Here is a 20,291-nt window from a genome sequence, read left to right as displayed (position 1 = left end):
AATGATAGCTTAATTAAGCCTTGCATAAATAAAACTGAAATGTATTCAACACAGATCCAATGTGAAAAGACTTTCAAGAATTTACACAGGAACTTTATAACTATTCCTTTTCCTTTTTAGTCTTTTCACATGGAGAAAAGGAAGTTCAATCTACTTTATAATTATTCTTGTGCTTCTATAAAATCAAATTATCCAAAATTTTAGTTTCCTAGATCTGGCATATATTCTGTAGTATTTCTCTTGTTGAAATTGAATCACCCTTTTCCTGCCACTCACGTAAACCATTGATTATCTAAACCACCAAGGATCCTCCCTTCAGTTGGATAATTGAAGCTACATCACTTTAAAATACATAATGAAGCCCTGAACTTCGTCTTAACCTGCACTCAAAGGGCTGTTTTGCAAAATGCATTTTTTGTTGATTATATTCCTCTGTTGGCAAGAACTTTGCTTATTCCTCTCACTGAACTTTATACAGTATTTATAGCATCCCCAGAAGGCAAAGGAAGAACCACAAAATTTACCACTCTACCTGTCTGCTGCTGTTTGTTTAATGGAAGGTGATGAGTGTAGGGGAAGTCGAAAGGGTACCATTGGGTGGTCTCTCCTTCCTGCCTTTTTGACCATTGGATTCTGATAAAGATTAAACTTGCCTGGTTCAAGAAGGTGATGCAAGGTTAGCGCCTTTGAAAAGCTTTTGTAGTGTGTCAGAATTTAAATCCTGGAGAGGCCACAGTGGAAAACTTTGTCAGGTTAGTCATCTGTTGTGATTTGCTCTGAGTTGTTAAGTCTATAAACTGCCACAAAATGTTTCAAGAGTTTACTTAACTCGCTGTTGACAGAAGTAAGTGTAGCCTTTGCCTACACTCTTAGCTCCATGTATGCCACCGGAAAATGACAAACTCCGTGGAAAAGCTCACTTAGTGAATTGTGCTTCTTAGAAATTGATTTGGCTTAATGATAGACAATGACAGAGACTACTGTTTTATTTCAATAGAATAGCAGGAGCAAGCATTCTGTCTAATGGAACTACCTTCAGCCACTGAGAGGTTTTAAAAGAGTTTTGGAGGCTTGAAGCATAGTAACGGTTATAAAAGGGCTAATATCTAAATTTTTCATAAAGCTATGAGTGTACTTTCTGTAGATCTTTCTCTACATTATGGGGCTTGGTATTTTTTCCCCTTCCTTTTATTTTATCTTTAAACATTTTTAATTATGGTAAAATATACACAACATACCACGTTGGCCATTATTAAGTATACAGTCAGTTGCATTAAATACATCACACTGTTGTGCAGCCATCATCACCATCTGTCTCCAGAACTCTTTTCATCTTGCAAACCTGAACTTCTGTATCCATTAAACACGAACTCTCCATGCCCGCCATCCCCTGACTCCTGGCAGCCACCATCATCCTTTCTTTAAGCAAGTGAATTCCAGAGTAAGCTGCTTTCCAAAATTAAGTATGCATCTCTCAGAGGATGTTTAGCTTCATTGACTGGTATCAGCTTCTTTCATTTCTACTTCCTAACTGGAAGGCAAACATAAACTCTGATGTCAGAATGGAGTGTGTTTCCTTGGCTGAGTTTGGCAGAGATCCCCACAGGTGGAGGAAGAAGGGCCTCACCTTTCAGTAAGGGAGGAGAGCAAAAGGCTGTCGTTCTACAGAATCTATCAGACGGTGGCTCTTCGGAAGGTGGCAGATACTCATAGAGACTTTTTGTCTAAGCGTCCCTTATTTTGAAAGGGAATTCTTACTCTGATAGTGTAGCCGTCAGCATGGGTTAGATTATGCTGCTATAAGGAGCAACCCTCAAATCTCTCTGGCTTAACATACCTTTTCATTCCTGCCATGTTTTTTGATGGACATTGGCTATGAAATTGAGTAGCGACACCATGTTGCTGCTACTCAAATTCACTGGCCAAAGCCCAGTGACATGGCCACGCTTAACTTTAAAGGGAGGAAGAAAGTTCCACCCTCCTGTGTCCCTAGCTCAGAATAATGAATGGACAACATTAATGACCTCCGTAGCGAGGCTTTTAGAACAATTGATGAGAGCTGTTGGAGGCGGGGGCGCGGGGAGAGGTCAGGAAACACTGCGGCATGTTGAAAAAAAACATACAGAATTGGTCAAGATTGGGTTTTTATAATAATTACTGTGCTATCCCAAATTTTTCTGGGCTTTAGTTTCTCCGTCTATGAAATGGTCACCTGGGCCCTTTCTAGATGAATATTTTTATTTTACATTTTTAAGTTTGTATGTTGTATTTAGCAGGCTTGTATCAGGAGTTTAAGATCTTTCCATCTGTTCCTCCACATATGGTGTCAGGGTTGTAGGTAGTTCCTTTCCTCACTCCACCAGTTGGGGTGGGGGGAGAGTTTGGGGGTAGAGGGTCCTCAGTGTGGCAGAGAGATGAGTGAGGAGCGTCTTGGGGGTGTGGCTACGGACCTCCCACTGAGCACGGAATGCCAGGCACTTTTACGGGACACACAGCCTCTCCTGCTTAGGGCCACGTGCTGCCTCTGCATGGATTTTATCTGAAACACCCCCACAATGTCCTTTGAAAATGGGTGAAAACACCAGCTCCCTCGAGTCTAAAAGCTCCTTGTTTCCATTGAACTGTGCATACAAAGAGGAAGTGTGCTCAAGGAACGAGCAACTTATCAGATGCCTCCAGGAACCATGAAAGTGATGCTGAAAGGGTCGCGCTGTCTGGAACTTCCTTCACAATCTTGTGGGGACAAGAAAAACGGAATCTCAAGTTAACATTTTTAGCACAGTGATAGAAAAATTATGTGTAAAGATTAGAGTCATATGTCTTGGAAGGGTTTAAAAAAAATCTTTCTATTAAAGTATAATATATACACAGAAAAGTATACATGTTGCTGGTGTTTCACAAGCTTGTCACGCTCATGACAGACACTCAGGTAACTAGCACCGAGACCAAGAAACAGAGCATGACCTGTGGTCCTTCCAGGTGCTACCCCGCCTCCCACCCCCCACCAAACAACTGTGACAGTATGTGTTAGTGTTTGCCTGTGTTTGTACTCGATATCTATAGAACCCTACAGTCCATGCTCTTGTGTGTCTGCCTTCTTTTCCTTAGTGTTCTGTGTGTGAGATTTCTCTGCATGGTGGTATGTAGTTACTGGTCTTTCATTCTCGTTGCTGTGTCCTATTCCACTGTGTGGTTTTACCACACATGACTCATCCATTCTACTGTTGACAGGGGTTTGGAGAGGTTCCACTTTTGCCATTACAAATTGTGCTGCTATGAACATTTTGGTACATATATTTTGGTGAGCCATCTACATGCATTTCTTTGGGTGTATGCCCAGGAGTTGCATTTTCGGGGTCATAAGTCATACATGTTTTTCAGCGTTAGTAGGTAGTGAGTGCCAAGCAGCTGTCCAGCAATTACACCAGTTTCCTCTCCAGTCGAGAGTATGGAAGAGTTCTGCTTGCTTCTTATCTTTGCCAACACTTGGTATTTTCTTCTTGGAAGTTTTTCTTTTAGAAAAGAATCCATACTAGATTGTGTCTCCATCTGAGCTGATTCCTTCTCTAATAAATAAGAAAGGAGGGAAATAACCCTACTTAGTGAAATACCCCACTGATGTTGAGACACTGAGACCCTCCAGGGCCACACATTTTAGTTGCACTCTAGGCAGGAGCAAGCACGGTGTCTTGTTTTATGTGGGAGGCTCTTAAACTCTGTTTTTCTTCAGTGACTTTGAAGTAGTACATAAGACAAAATGTAAGATTCTTTAGAGACGGGCTTTCTAAGAGGAGATTAATATTAAAATTTGAAGCTGAATCTTTGACTATAAGAGGTAAAGGGAGGTGTGGGTAGGAGAAAGGGATGAAGGTGGTCAGGGGGTCCAGGCTTCCAGTTATAAGATGAGTAAGTCCTAGGGATGTATGAAAATAAAATTTTAAAAAAAGATGAATCTCATATGCAGACATGTGCATTTTCCTTTTAAGTTTCTCTACCTACAAGTGTTTACTTTGAATTCCAATGTCTTCATCTCTTCCCCTCCTACTCAGTCTAACAAAATGATTCCATTTGCTTTATCAGGTGGTACTTATACTGTTTCTTATGAGAATGTCTACTGTATGAGGTTTTCTTTAGACACGGGCAGATATTTTGTTATAAAGTAATTGCTGGACTGTTTAGTTTTGTCCAGTATACAGTGACTCTTTTGGCAGACACCATTTATATATTTGATGTAGCTTTTTTGCAGAATACAAAACTGGTGAGTTATAGAAATGGGATCCAGAAATAATAGAGACACCTGCGGAGGTGCCTTGACTTATGTTTCAGTTGCCAGTGTTATGTGTGGGTGGGGTTAATAGAATTTGTTTGCAAACCATCACTCAAATGAGTTAGGAAACTTAGAAGATACATCAGAGAGGGAAAAAAAAATAAATGTTTTGTGCATGGAAATGATGCTGGCTGCTACGTTAGTACTGAAGAGGCCGAAATAAAACCGTTTCTTCAGATGAGCTAACTTTCGAGCATTTATGAAACTTCTTTGGACTTAAGGGGATACTTGGAGAAGTCCGGCACCTCTGCATTTACAAATACTCATTGATGGAGTTCCTAAAGAATTAGTAATAGCAGGTTATTGCACGTGAGCTCTAGTCCCCCAAATGATTCCCCGACTTTTGCTTTCAGAGCACCCTGAGTCACAGCAATCCCACTTTTAGGTAGGCTAACCATTGGCAGGTGTCACCCACATTTTCTTGAAATCCCCCTTTGACCCAGCCAGTCTTAGTTCCTGGAATGCAGCCCTCTATCCCTAGAGACTCCCATGGGTCCCCTGGCTGCCTTGAACTACTTCTCCAACCCTAGATGTGTCCTTGCTGCTTAACTCTGCCATAAGACCTTTGGTTGGGTCACAGCGGATCACTGGGGGCAGGGCTGTGGCATGCTCCTTGGCCAGTAATGTCCTTCAACCTCACCCTCACCTTGGAACTGACTGGTCCTCTCCGAAAACTGACCTTTGCTTTATAGCAACCCTCTTAACTAGACACGAAGCTGTTTGTGTAGAATTACCACAGATACAGGTGTCTTAGTTTGGGATGCTGTGACAAACTAGAGTAGATTGGGTGGCGGCTTATAAACAACAGAAATTTATTTCTCCCATTCTGGAGATTGGTTGCCTGAGATCCGACTGCCAGCATGGTTGGTTTCTGGTCAGGCCTGTTCTGTGATTCCTAGATGGCATCTTCCTCCCATATCCTGATGTGGCAGAAGGGGGCTAGTTAGCTCTCTGGTCTCTTTATAAGAGCGCAAATCCCTGCATGAGGGCTCCACCCTCATGACCTAACCATCCCCGAAACGCCCCACTTCCTAATACCATCACTTTGGGGGGTTGGATTTCACAGTTTGAATTGGGGTGGGGGGACATAAACATTTAATTCCACCGCAACAAGTGAGTTCAGTTAGTACACTGGGTGAGCACACATGGATGGTGGCTTCAGTCCACCATGTGGACAGCTCTTGGGGCCTGGTGATGGTGCTGTCTGACCCAAGACTAACTTATTAATGACCTGAAGGAGGAGATCAGAAAGGTTAGCCTTCCCCATGGGTTATCTAGACCTGTCACCTTGACTCCCAGCCATTGCTTCTCTGGAAATGCACTAGTTCATTTCCAATGACCTAAGAGGTGGTTGTTTGTTCTTGGTCCCCCCCGCCCCCCTTGCAGACCACCAGCCAGACGGAGCTGGAAAACTGGATCACCGCCATCCATTCAGCCTGTGCAGCTGCGGTCGCCAGGCATCACCACAAAGAAGACACTCTCCGACTCCTGAAGTCAGAAATCAAAAAACTGGAACAAAAGATCGATATGGATGAAAAGATGAAGAAAATGGGCGAAATGCAGCTGTCTTCGGTCACTGATTCCAAGAAGAAGAAAACTATATTAGATCAGTAATCATTCTTCTGTGTTTAGACCTGGGCCACACGGTTAGGTCTTCCGCCTTGGGATCGCGAGACGTCCTTGGTTATCTCCTCGTCAGCCTGTCATCCGCGCTGCTACATTCTTTATTGTGACTGTTAGTTTTCCTCACCCATTGTTCACCATTGATTGTTACGAGCTAAAGGGAACAATATTACACTGAATAAAAGACAGAAATCTAATAGAGGAGCCTGCCCGCTCCCACCGATGGCTTACTGTTCTCGGGTATCTGTGTAATTGGAAAGTCTGAACTTTCATTCGCCACGTTATCGGGTGGACTTGGAGCTCACTGCAGTGGGGTCCATTCCTGACGCCAATAAATTCAGCATTCTAAATTTAGAAAAGGTAGAGTGCATTTGAAAAAGTGTATATATAATTGCTGTCTATCAGCATAAGTATATTCATGCTGAAAAGGAACGATTAATGAGAGAACCCAGGGCATTTTAGCCTTTTACTCAATTGTTTCAAAGTCGCAGTGGCCACCCAGTAATGCTTTGAAACTTTGTCCTAATGTTTAGGAAGTAATTCTGTGAAAAAATCTTGTTTAAACAATTGAACAGTTGATGACATGGGACAGCATGTGGTCTTCTGTATTTCTCTCCCTCTATGTTTTCCTTCTATTCCTGACCCTGTATATATTTTTCAAATTGAGGCAAAATTCACGTCACATAAAATTAACCATTTTAAAGGGAACAATTCATGGCATTTAGTACATTCACAGCGTTGAGCAACCAGAACCTCTGCTTAGTTCCAAAATATTGTCTTTCACTCCAAAAGGAACCCGTCCGCACCCACGCACCCACCCCACCTCATACCTGATAAGTAGGTGCTCCTCTCTGCCCCTGGCATTCTACCTCTATGGATTTACCAGCTTTGGCGTGCTTCATACAAATGACATGGCGTAATATGTAACCTTTTGTGTCTGACTTTTTCCACTTAGTGTAATGTTTTGGAGATTGATCCACATGCATCATGTATCAATACTTCATTCCTTTTGATGGCCAAATACTATTCCATTATCCATATACACCACAATTTGTTTCTCTGTTCGTCTGTTGATGGACATTTGGGCTGTATAGACTTTTGGGCTCTTGTGAATAGTGCTATGAACATGTGTGTGCGCTAATACTGTCTTTTAAGTTGAAGTAAAAAGGTAGATAGACATCAACCATTCATCATTATCCATAACATGATTATTAACACGACTGGCCCTCACTATATGCCAGACCCTGTACCAAGTCTTACTCTTCCATTATCTTATTTAAACGTCACCATCAGCCTTAGGAGGTCAGTATGATTTTGCCACTTTGAGAAATGAGGAAATCTCTTGGCTACCACAGTATGGTTGGAGCCATATATTCCAGGGTCTGGGTGTCCATCATCTAGTGTTTTCCACTTCCCACCCTGTACTTTCTACCTCTTCCCAAAACCTCTCCATCTATTTGCCTCTGATCTTTAATTCACCTCACTTTTCTTCTCTTTGTCTTCCTATGAAAAGCCACCTCTTGGTAAGTCATATAATTCTCCAATTTTGGAAATCCCACAGTTTTTACTTCTTCTGCCTTGGGTTTGTGGCCCAGTGTCTGGAGCTGAAGGACCTATAATACCTGCAAACATGAAATCTGTGATGGGATGACACAGAGCAACTAGTGATATACTTTCTATTGGTCATTCCAAGTTTAGGGCTACAGATCTTTGCAGAAAAACACGTAGGCACTGAAAACAGTAATACTTGATCTGCTATTACCTAAGACCCTTAGGATTAAAATAAAGACCTTTACAACACATAGATTTTATAACATTTGTGTAGGATAAAGTTAACACTTGTTTCCCCCTTTCCTCACCTTTTCTTTTCCCTTATTTTCACCACTGTAGATCTTCGTTTGGGAGCAAAATCTCGAACAGTTCCAAATGGACCTATTTCGTTACCGGTGTTACTTAGCTAGCCTCCAAGGTGGGGAGCTGCCAAATCCCAAGAGGCTACTTGCTTTTGCAAGCCGACCAACGAAAGTGGCAATGGGACGTGTTGGAATCTTTTCTGTATCATCTTTTCATGCCCTGGTGAGTAGCAGCTGGTGTACTTTTGAAAAATAGTCATCTGAACTGTTAATCCTGGGCAGGACTTGGTAAGAGTCTCTATAGCGTTTTTCTTTTTTTTTTTAGCTTAGTGCTGTGTGTGGATTTCTGACATGTCTTCTCTCTGCAGTGGATGCAAATCTTCCTTGACTCTATTGTGAGATCTATTACTTCAGCTTCTCTTGATGGGGCCTAAATTATTGTGCTAAAAAAATATGAAAGGTATTGTCTAAAGAGACTCTTTGCAGGTACTATTTGTTGATAACTTATGTCATCTTTAGACAGGGTCATGTTTCAACCCAAATATATATTTTTATATTAACCTTATGGAAATGGTAAGTGGAGAGCTCTCTGATAAATGTGTTTCTCTCTCTCTCTCTCTCTCTCTCTCTCTCACTTGCAAACGTGAAAACGCATACAGTATATGTTAAAGACAGATCTCTTTGGAGATCTCCCTTTTCATTTTATTTTCATCATAGTTTTCATGGCCATAAATACCTAATGCATTAGAGGAAAATAAAGACCGTCCATGACTTACCAGACCAAAGAATGTATTTGCTTGGGGAAGAGAATTTCCACCTGATCTCCAGAGCAGCAGCCTGCACCGTTGTGTCCTGTGCTTGTAATCTGTACTTTCATGTACTTGCTAAATTGCGAACAGCTTTATCTACCTTTGGCTCCTTTCTTCTCAAAAATTGCTATGTGAGTAATATGGTTTTACCGTATCCAAGTCAACACCCACTTAAAATGTATTGCACTTTAGCACATTTGCTGTGGAATTAAATGTGAAGTCTCAGGTTCCAGAAACTGCTTTGGAAAACCTTAGCTGTGCGGCTCTTGGTTTGCTCTGTCAGCTGGACCCTTCAATTGAATTCGGAGCTGTAATTCAGTCAGAGGCATTTGTATTCTTTATAAATAGGTTAGCATCATCATTCAGATAATTAGCGTAGATTTACATTTTTAAAGAAGTCTTAAACCAATTTCTGGAGTTATTAAAACTGGCATCCTGATTTGTTCTGCTAATTACAGCTCAGCTCTTGGTCTCCTTGGCTACCACCTCTCCATACAGCTATCACGTCCTGTTTTTTCAGTGGTGATGGGCCAAAGTTCTGTGTTAAATAAATCTTGCAAATGGTTTTCAGTTTGTGGCTCTAGGACGGCTTCTCTCAGACCCCGACACTCGTTTGTAACTTAGACAAATTTCAGTTTGCCTATTCATCCTGCAAAAATATTGGGATAAAAATGTTAATTTACCTCCTTGTAAGAATGTCATAAACTGATGGAGCATTTTTATTAAGGTAGCTCATGATGCCAGTGAAATGGTATCAGTTTAATACTGAATCTAGAGCATATGACTTTTTACCTCTTTCTGGGCTTGATGGATTTGGGAGAAAATAATTTTGCTGTCTGCCTAAAACTTCTGTGCTTTAATTATTTCCTTCAAAGCCATTGGAACCAACCTCTCTGAGAAGGGGAAGTAAAAATCACTGTATTACCCTCCGTAATTTCTCTTCAGACCTTCTAATTTACTCTTTGTCAGTATCTGTGATTTGTGTGTATTTTTCTTTTGATGCGCTGGCCATTTGAAGACGGGGTGTGGGGGTTTAGTAATGCTTTTAGGGGTTTTGGTTGGTAATTTTAAAGAAGAATAGTTAATTCCATATGGACACCTCTGTTCCTTTTGTTGTGAGCTGCATCAGTGGTGCAAATCTGTGTGTCTCTGTGTCCTTGCAAACTTCTCTTTTCCATCAGGGGTTTCATTTCAGACAGAACAAGTTAGGCAAGCCTGTTGAGTATCCGTTCCTGTTTGTTACTCCAGTGCCTGTAGGATCCCAGGCAGGGTGTTTTACAGTCGGATTTATTGGATATTTATTTTTTCCTCCTCCCCTGGTCATTTGACCCCAGGGAATTTTTTCCCCTTGGGGTTGAAACATTCTTCAATTTAGCCTTTGTCCAGACATCCCTTCCCTCCCCCCATTTTAAGTGAGGGGCATGGGAAGAGGAGGTGTGAGGGCTACAGGGCTAGGGGCGGAGATTGGAGCTACAATTTAAGTACCAGTCACCAGGCGGGCTTCCCATGATGCTCAGTGATTTGCAGTAATTAACTGAAGGGTCCCTGCTGTGCTCTTTGAAAGAAGGTTATCATTGTTCCTGTTTGCACAGATGAGCAGAATGATAGAGTAATCAGGTTCCAGCCACAAAGGGAGGCATTGTCCAGGCAAAGATCATTGAGAAACTCTTGAGCTCTTTGCCAGCCTTTTTTTTTCTTTCTAAATCCCTTTGCTCATTTTGAGTCACTATTGTCTTGGGAGTAGCAGTTCTGTTGGCAGTTTACAAGGCCCCCAACAGTGTAGGATAGTTACTATACAAACCTTAAATAAAGTGCCCATTTGTTAAACAGACTAACAGGTCAGCTGGTAACTGAGAATATTTACGGTTGTCTGAGATTCTCTTCCAGACTCGGTTTTCCTAAAATGGTAAACTAAAGCGTACTGTTTAATTGTAACCTTGTTATGTAGGATTTCTGCTTTTGCTTTTGATGTTTGTTTATTTATTTGTTCATTCAACCAACCAACACATATATGTGAGTGTTCGGCATGTGTCAGTTACTGCCCTCATGATTAGGGTTATGGCAGCAAACAGCCCAGAGTTTCTGTCTTATATTTTTAAATATAATATAACATAATATAATATAAATCTTATATTCTTGTGGGAGAGATGGATAATAAATAAGCAATTAAATCAGCACAATAAATACAGATATTGATTGATATATGTATGCTATGAAGAAAGTAAACAGTGATACATATTGATATATATGTGTGTGTGTGTTTGCTGTATATATTGCAGATGTGTTATCTATTTATGGATTGATTTATCTATTTATAAATAGATCGATAGCTGTGGGACCAAAGGGGCATTCCTTTTTCTCTATGATTTTTGCCTTTAGCACCATTTAGTCAATGGCTCTTACCCGTTTTGTGATGATTAGATTAACTGAAACTGCCAGTCGTGGGAGCACATATGTATGTCAGCACATCACAATTCGTCCTTTTACAGCCTTTGTTTATGTTTAACTTAGACAGTGATGAAAATAGAGAAGAAAAAATGCTTCCATACTTAATGTAAAGACGTGCATTTTGTTTTGTGCTTTTTGTACCCCACAACACCTTAAGTATAATTGTACATTACGGCTCTTTCTCATAGAGCTTTCCCACCGTTGTCTGGATGCCACATCAATACGTGCCCTAATCTGGGTCTTCTCATGGGCTAAGCTGAGAAAATACAAGACCTCTCAGCCCCCTCACCTTCCTATTTTCCTTTGGGACCAAACCCTTCCCCCTAATACCCTTGCAGAAAAACTGTTTTGATTCCTGTTTTTAATGTGCGTGGGGGTCTTTGCCAGTCTACTCATGGGGCTTCCAGGGTGTTTTCCCTGTTAATCCTGAAAACCCCCGAGAGGCATGCCTTTGAACCAACCTGCTGACTGCTAGAGAGGCCCCTTGTGTACCCAACAGTGTTTTATCCCTGAGAATGCTGCCAGTTGGCAGCCGTCACATTGGGAGTTGCCCGTGTGGGAATCTGTGACAAGTAGGCTCCAAGACATTCACCTCTAGCAACAAAGAGCGGGTGGGGAAGTTTCATTTCAAGTCTGACTCGCTATACCTCCTGGCACTCCCTTTTTTGAAAGGAGAGCCCGTGGGTGGCCTATTGAGACGTCCTGGCAGAAGTTCCTTTAAGTTCCTGGGACTTTGCTTGCAACCTGTAGGATAAAGTTCAAGCCTGCGTGTTTGCGTGGGAAGCGCTTTGTTGAGTCCTCGCAGAGATTCAGCACCTACTGGAGCAGTTATCACAGATTTAAATGTGGAGTGTTGCCTTCTAAACTGCTTGCCTAGGTTGCTGGCACCTTGCAAATATCTTTATGGAGTTTAGCTTCACCCCCCCCCTTTTTTTAATCAAAATACAACTTTTATTCTTCATTCACCTAAACATGGCAGTGCGAGGCTAGTGAGGTGGCTTGACCATCTTCATGGACCCAGGATCTTTTGTCTTGTTGTTCTTCCATCCTTGAAAAGGCTTCTATCCAGATGTCTTAGACTAGCTAACATATGGCCCTTCCTGTCATCGGAAAGGGGGAAAGTGAACCCCCTATTTTTTTGAGACCGGTTCCTAGAATTGCAAATAAACCTTTTACTTATTTCCCGTTGACCAGAACTTTGTCTCAAGCCCATGGGAAATAAGTCAACTTTGGGTGGCCATATGCTCAGCTACATTTGGGGTTTCTGTGACTGGGGCAGAAGGATGATATTGGAGGACAACTGTCACTTCCCTAATAAGGAAAATGATTTTATGGAATTCTGAGAAAACTAAAGAGGAGAGATTGATAAATTGAGATTTAGTATAGCATCACAGGAACCAAAAGCGTTGTTTCACTCTGTCTGCTGACATTCAGGCACCATTTTTCATTAGCGTGAAGAAACAGCCTTGTAACACTTGAGGGAGAATCTCAAGAAAGTATGGTTAGTTTAACTTGGTAACTTGATGCAAGAGTTCAAGTCTGTGACTAGAGGGGTATCTAATTCTTAGAAATATCACATATATATTCTATTACTATTTTTATGTAATTTTACTGATGATTTCTGACAATGATTGAGTTTGCCAACCTTCATTTGCATTTTAAATCCCGGAAGGGCCCTCCAAGTCCTCGTATATATGCTTGAAGGGTGAGATGTCATGGGGTCCTTAAAGAACAGGTGAGCGGTCCTGACACATCTCTTGTTGATGTTCTTTCTGCCTTGCTGTCCTCAGGTGGCAGCACGCACTGGTGAAACTGGAGTCAGGAGGCGTACTCAGGCCATGTCCAGATCCACAAGCAAACGAAGGAGCAGGTTTTCTTCCCTGTGGGGTCTGGACACTACCTCCAAAAAGAAACAGGGACGCCCAAGCATCAATCAGGTAGGTTCCAGGGCGGATGAAAAAGCGAGCACACAGAATGCTTCCACGGACATCTCACTTTCCAATGCCTGTGGGTGTGTGTGCGCTTTATTGACACAGTGTTATTTAAAATGAACTAGTTGACACGAAGATGTTATTTGTGGTAGATGCTTTTAATAGATACGGTATACCCCTAACAGTGAACTCTGCTATTAGTCTATCACCAAGCTCCAGTCTCCCACCTGCATCCTTTCCAAACCCTGGGTAATTACAGACCTACACAAAGTGCACAGTTTATCTGGAGTCTTCTGAAAAAAGCAGAGCTGGATGAGGTAGCTAAGTGGGCACCTGAGCACAGAGACTTTTAAGCTGCCTCTGGCACTGGATCAAAGGCAGCTTCCGGGGAATTCTATTTCTTTGCCCTTGACTTTCTGGGGTTGACATTAAGTGGGCAGCCCCTGTGCCCACTGCTCTGAGGAAGCAGGAATCTGAGCGTGCTCACTCGCTGCCATGACTCTTCTACCCACGTACTAGGTAGGGCCTGAATGGGATCTCGGAACCTCCCGAATGGCTCCTCCTACAGTAGTGCAGTGTCCTGCCTCCGATAACTGTGTGCCGTGACCTCATTAATTTTACTCCTTTACTAGTCAAGGCCACTTTCCTGCTGGAGTTACTTCCAGGAAAAACTCTCCATTATCACTGTCATTCTTCTTTGGCTTTGAGAAACGAGTTTGCTCCAGAACTGCTTTAGCTTTTAGGGACTAAAGCAGTTTGTCTTTTGGGAGAAGAAAAAGGTCCAATCCATGGGCTGCAGTGACTGGAAAATGAGGCCTCAAGCGTTTTTGGGGCCATGACAAGGACGGCCAGTTTGCCCTGTTTACTCTGAGCCCATATGCAAATTGAGAAGAAGTCGATTGACTGATTCGATAAAAAGATCCCTTATTATTTTTTCTGACGATTCCAGCCCTTCGTTTACTTAAGGACTGAAATGTGAATAAAAGAGAAATAAATCCTGAAAGCTGATGTGCTAAATCCTTTGCTGACCACTGCACTCATTTAAACCTGGGGTGTCTGTATCCTTGATGGAACTTGAAGGAGATGAGATGAGCAAATGATAAGAGAGCCTGAGGCTGAGCCGTCATGCAGTTCGTTCTGTGGTCTTGGGGAGAGTAGAACATCAAGTTTGCTACCGTGGGTTTTGCTTCTATGTAAATCTGAAGAAGAAAATGTTTGGAAGGAAGTCAGTATTTCATCAGGTAAATCATACAAGAGTTGATGGCCCTTGATGACACCTGCAAATGGAGGACATTAGCCCATCTGCTTTGCTCCCCTCCTTCTGGGAGGTGGCCGTGTCATTTGGTATGCATCCTGTGTCAGTGCAGCTGACTCAGACCACTGCTATAAATATATGTCAGGACTTTGCAGTTGGCAACTGGGTTTGAACTTCTCTTCCATCCAAAGCCTCAGTTCCTTCCTGTGCTTCAGCTCTGTAGGTGCCAGGTTATGTCACAGCTCATGGCTGCTGAAATATATGACTGAATTTAAATGAATCCAAGAGAATGTTTTCACACTTTTTAAAAGTCCAAGGGCAATACACTATCTCATAAGCAATTCTTGTTATTCTCTCTTAAAGTAAGAGTGAAAAAAAACCCAAAAATCTTCTTGCTTTGCCATAAGCATATCAATAGAAATTTACTTAATTCAGGACTTCAAAACGGACAAAAATTTTATGATTTTTTTAAAATATAATTTGCATTGGGACAAAGGCTTTTTCTTAATTGTGTATATTAATATTATCCTGACAGTACATGCTCATTGAGAGCCAATATATATTAAAATTTCTCATGTCCAGGTGTTTAGGTTTTGACTACCTAGTGGCATTGTTACCCTGTTATGATTTTAGTCATATCTTTAAGTTAGCAGGATTCATTAAATTTCAAAGAATAGACGGATTTCTGTTTTATATATTGAAAAAAATTTTCTGTAGTGTTGTGGTTAAAAATATATGAATGTACAGTCTCAGTTTCTACTAAACAGAGGTATTAAAATGTACAGTCTCAGTTTCTACTGAACAGATTATTATTGATAGCTATCCGGTCAGGTATATAAGTCTGTAGCAGAAATTCTTCATTGTGAACGGATCATCGTGATTCATTGCTTTCACGAGTTAATTTTCTTTAAATTTAGGTGAATTATTCAGATCTAAAAGCAAACTTTGTTTTTTAATTGTCAAAGATGTGGGAAGTGATCTAGGTAGAGGAACATGTTTTTCACGGTCTATTACCGTAAATTATTTTACCTGCATTAGGAATTGATGTAGGCGGATCTGAAAACTTCCGTGATGTTTTCTAATAGGCATGCCCATTTTCCATTCCCCTCCGCATGTTTCATTTGCCCTCTTGCCCAGATTTCTTAACACGCTACTTTGTGTTTGCAGGTGTTTGGTGAGGGAACTGACGCTGTAAAGAAATCTTTAGAGGGAATATTTGATGACACTGTTCCAGATGGCAAGGTAAAAATAAATGCATGTTTCTTTTCTAAAAGTACCACAAGTACATCAACATTACACAATGCAGTAGTTTCTTGGGATACTAAAATTAAGTAGACTCAGTATTAAAACCTGAAATGATCAGTTCTTTGAAGTTATGTAACAGGTCAACAAGACATGGAAAAGCGTTTTATGTTTTCGTGATCACCATAAGAACATACTCCTGATGACATAACATTTTCAATACTTAACATTTGAATGTATAAGTTTCCATCCAGAATTTAAGGGGAAATTTGACTTCTGGGGAGCCGAACATTACATGCCATTGAGAATTCATTTTATATGCAACTTCCATTCCCAAGAAGTGAATTTTCTTTTTTTGCCCTCCCTCTTTGCACACACGTGCAATTTTGCTCCTATTGATTTCAAAGACCTGTTGTGATAGTAAATTCTTTAAAAAAAAAAAACAGAAGCATTTGCCTCCCAAGTGTTCAATTAAAGATTCACTCATGCTTGGACTTAAAAGGGGCTTTCAAACTGCTCAGATTGAAGCCCCATAAAGAACATTGATTTTTTTTTTCTAGGCCACGTTTTTCCAGCGTCTAAATAAATGAATAATCCTGAGTTTTAAGACCCTGATAGTGATACCAGCAGCGTCTTTGTTCTGGGTGTTCTGATGTTGATAACATGACCTGTACGATCCTCTGATTCTTAGGCTCAGAATCAATATGACAGAATTCAGCACTTGGTTGCCATGCAACCAAGCAGGGGTGGTCAGCAGTGGCTCAGATCCACGTGCTAGATGAAACCACAATGCAGTGGGGTGTTCCGGCTCGTGGAGGGGGAGGAGAGAAGAGTGGCTTTGGGCAGGCCATTTCTCCCTTTCACACCCAAACTATTCCTGGGTTATGTCATCGTGGATACCAAAGCAGCTGGCCTTGGAAATAGCCTTACGTGGCATTCTCTTTACGCATCCGTCTCTGTTTCTGATGACGTTAAATTGCTATCCTATTGCAATTCAGGTAGAGTTTTCGATGCTAATGTAGCCATTTCTGAAGTCATCTAATTCATCCTGCATATCATTATTAGTGCACTTTTCATGTTGGGATATCCTCTCCAGGCACAAATTCTGGAAACTGCAAAAGTTTTGCCATTGATTTCTGTGTTGCTTTTTTTTTTCCCCCCCAAAATAATTCTTTACCCCACTTCTTGTCTAGAATGCCTTGTACCTCAAAGAGCAGTTTAGATGCAAAACTTGGGCTGATCTAGTGCTAGGGGGCACTTATTTAATGTGGCCCCTGGGGACAGAGTGGGAAGATTTCAATTATAGTTAATGGGATTTAGGCAAGCTGGATACTTTTCGACAATTCCTTTCCCGGGGTTTAGTTTATCTGCGATCGTAACACCATTCAATGGCAGAGCTGAAATTTTCTTCTCAATTGAATTCAGTTTAGTAGCCTTTACAAAAATACTTGTCCCATTCTGGGATCTGTTCTTTTATGGATGGAAGTTGTTACAGTCCCGCTTCAGCTTTTGTTTGGAAATTTGCGGCTTCTAGTAATTTATTGATACCAGCCTTGCTCCTGGTCATCTATAGATAGGTATTTACCAATCAGTGGCCTGGTTTTAAACTAATAGTCAAGGCTTATTACATAGCACATATCGACAATCAATATTATTTTTACATTGCCAAAATCTAGCAAACTTTCTTTGATTATTTCAAGGCGATGAGGCTCCTAATATTTCGTCAGTCTATGAAGTGTTTTCTGTTTTAGCTGTTTAACTTGCTTAGACATGACCCAGCTGCTCAATGTGTACATAAGACACATCTTCTCCCATCCTTACAAACTTGGTGCTGCCTCCTGACCCTCAGGCAGAGTGATGTGTAGAGGATGTAGTGATGGCGACAGCCTAAGAAGGCGACAGAGCGCGTCCTTGAAGTTCTTGGAACCTCATCTGGGGAATGGAGCTGCCTGTCTCTCAGATTTGTGCTCGAGGTCAAATTTGAGCCCCAAAATGATGCTACTTGTAAATAGGTAGTCCTAGAACATCCTCTTTCCTTTAAAAATTTCCTTGGGGCCTCACTTGCCTTTAAAACACAGAGCTCACATGGCAGACATTCTTGCTCTTGGAATTCTCTGCTCTAAATTTGAAATGGGTTTGTGGAAAAGCCATTAACAATAAAGCTGAATTGAATGGATGGCCCCTTTTTTCATTCCTTCCTTCCTTTCAAATTTGGGTACCCACTCATTTATGCAATGCCCACCTGTGATGTCTTGGATCAGGTGTGAGGTCTGCCTCCTGTCTGAGAAATCCTCCTGTCAAAAAACTCTTTTGTCAATAGTTTCTTCCCCTCTGAGGATTTCCTTTTACTTTTTACCACTGCCACCACTTCTTCTTTGGGCCCTAAGATCTTTAGAGACCAACTGTTGCTGCTCTGCTAACTTTGTTTCTTATTGCAGAGGGAGAAAGAAATGGTTTTACCTAGCGTCCACCAGCACAGTCCTGACTGTGACATTTGGGTCCATGAGTATTTCACTCCATCCTGGTTCTGTCTGCCAAATAATCAGCCAGCCCTGACGGTCGTCCGGCCAGGAGACACTGCCAGGGACACCCTGGAGCTGATTTGCAAGGTATGAGGCTACTTGGGGTCGTTTCTTTGAGAAGAGCGGATGGAATAGAGGGATCTGCTCAGGCACATGTGGAGACTCAGAGGCGTGTGGGAGAGGAAGGGACTTTCAAGCGCACCTCCATCTCATTTCAGACCAGCTTTGCACGCCTTTGTGATAAGACGCAGAATTAAGTGAACTCTTCACCTTTGGGAGGAGAGGTGTTCTTTTAAGTAGCTTCTTTCAGTGTGTGCTTTTGATTTGTGATAAGCATATTTTTGGGCTCATTGCAAACATTTTAGAAAATTGAGGTAAAAAACACAGCAGATTATTAAGGCCATCCTTTCTCGCAAAATCTAGAAATAACCACTGTAAACCTTTGGGGGTTTGCCCTTCCATTCTCTTTTCTACACGCACACACATATGGGCGTTTAATAGTGTCATATTATGTGCCGTGTTTGAAACCTGCCCCTTAACAGTAACTGATACACTACGGCCATTTTTAGGGTAGGGAAAAACTCAAATAAATATAAGTTTGGTCTCCGTGATGCGAAATTGCTCTTCCTTTGAACACATAATCAGCATCTTTTTTTTTTTGGTAAGAAATGATTTGGGTAACAAAAAAAAGCTCACTTTCTCTACTTGCTCCTTAAGCTGTAGAAACTTCTTGACCTTTTTCAAGATGAACCTAGTTTCATTTTTGTTCCCTCCTGAAGCGTGGTCAGATCAATGGCCTTGAGTGAGAGAAGGGAAAGAAGGAAAGAAAGGAGCTTGTCTTACGTGCCTGCTTTTACTTTTACATAATCAATAGCATTAATAGTCTGATTTAGTAGTCATTTCAGGTCTGAGAAAGAGCTGATACTTCCCTGTTATACCGATGGAGAAGCTGAGACTCAGAGCCTTAGTTCCTTGACGGAGCTCAAATCCCTTTCAGTTGCAAAGGAGGGCCTGAGCCACATCTGGTTGCTCCAAACATAGGTGTATCCCTCTGTGCCAGGTGGATGGTCACAGGAACTGTCAGAATCCATGTCAGTCATCACGAAGGAAGGTCATAAGAAAGGTCCGTAGAATATATCCCCGTGGGAGGGAAATAATCTACCTTGGGCCACTAAAGGAGAGGTGGAAACCTTTTCTATCATAATATCGTCCTAGAAGAAGCTGGATGGATCCGGTGACATTTTTTAGGACCTCCTTATTCAACACAGTGGCTTATTAATGCCGAGTAACTTGCACTACAATCAGCAATTTTTTTTTTTTTTTAAGCAAATCACTAGGGCCTTTGTAAAGAAAAAAATATGGCTCTTTATATGAGTTGGGGGGAGTGGAACAGTCTGGCTCACATAAGCCTTTTGGATAGTCTTATGTGGAGGAAAAGTAGCGGGCAAAACTAACATCACCCCCCACATAGGTGTTAAAAATAAATGATACACTGTTACATACATTGAATCCTTTCTGTACACACATTCTAGCTTTTTGAAGGTAATGGTATTTCTGTTCATATTTTTTCATTTTAATTACTGTACAAAATTGGTCTATTGAGGATTTCTGCATTCTTTTATTTATAGATTAGCATGATTCTTTAGAAATCCATTAATATTCTGCAGACCTGTGGGAGTTACTCTCAGAACTGCAGCTAAAGGCATGGAAAGTAGGACTCTGGCGTTTTTTTACGAGCTAACCTCTAGCAGGTTCCAGGTGGTCGCTTTGCTTTGGACCCTCCTGTGTGCATTGGCCTTGGACTCATTCAGGAATCGGAGGTTAGAGCAGAGTTTTCCAGTAACACTGATTGGTGGAAATCTGAAAAGGGAGTGGGGAAAATAGTGATTTGCCCAATTTTAGGTACTTTTCAAGCTTTTGCTTCGATAGAGACTAAAGGAATGGGGAATAATAAAGTCCCTGCCACTTAGTGAGTTGGACCTTTTCCCCTCTAAAGTGCTTATTTCTGTCCCTTGAAAAGTTTTTGATGGCCTCATTAGGATACAGATTCCTTTCTCGAACAATGAAAGGTCATCCCACCCAATTTTTCCTGGATCCTCAGCTCTTTTGCCAAAAACATAGAAATAAAGACCAAAACAGTATGGTATGGAACAAGCTTATGTCTCATGAGTTTAAAAATGGAAAACTTTTGTGTGCACTTTAAGAAACTGGCCTCTGGAAAATCACCCAGGTAGGATAAATTATCGTGTGTTCGGAGCTAGGTGCTTCTTCTTTTGGAAAA

The 20,291-nt window shown here is 41.4% G+C and overlaps 1 protein-coding gene across 3 annotated transcripts in view; it reads left to right on the top strand.

Annotated features, from left to right (window-relative positions):
• Nucleotides 1–20,291, top strand: part of TIAM1 (TIAM Rac1 associated GEF 1) — a 191,370-nt gene that overhangs the window by 91,756 nt on the left and 79,323 nt on the right. For 2 of the 3 annotated variants that reach the window (XM_033121204.1, XM_033121194.1), the window contains exons 6-10: nucleotides 5,714–5,936; nucleotides 7,839–8,026; nucleotides 12,851–12,997; nucleotides 15,414–15,488; nucleotides 17,927–18,097. In XM_033121204.1, coding sequence (XP_032977095.1) covers nucleotides 5,714–5,936; nucleotides 7,839–8,026; nucleotides 12,851–12,997; nucleotides 15,414–15,488; nucleotides 17,927–18,097 — 804 coding nt within the window. Of the gene's footprint in view, nucleotides 1–5,713; nucleotides 5,939–7,838; nucleotides 8,027–12,850; nucleotides 12,998–15,413; nucleotides 15,489–17,926; nucleotides 18,098–20,291 lie in introns of all 3 variants that reach the window. The other variant, XM_033121186.1, reaches the window with a different exon arrangement.

The sequence above is a fragment of the Rhinolophus ferrumequinum genome, chromosome 2, assembly GCF_004115265.2.
Source record: "Rhinolophus ferrumequinum isolate MPI-CBG mRhiFer1 chromosome 2, mRhiFer1_v1.p, whole genome shotgun sequence".
Lineage (NCBI taxonomy): Eukaryota > Metazoa > Chordata > Mammalia > Chiroptera > Rhinolophidae > Rhinolophus > Rhinolophus ferrumequinum.
The sequence above is the reverse complement of the archived record's forward strand: the minus strand, read 5'-3'. Positions and strand labels throughout refer to the sequence as shown.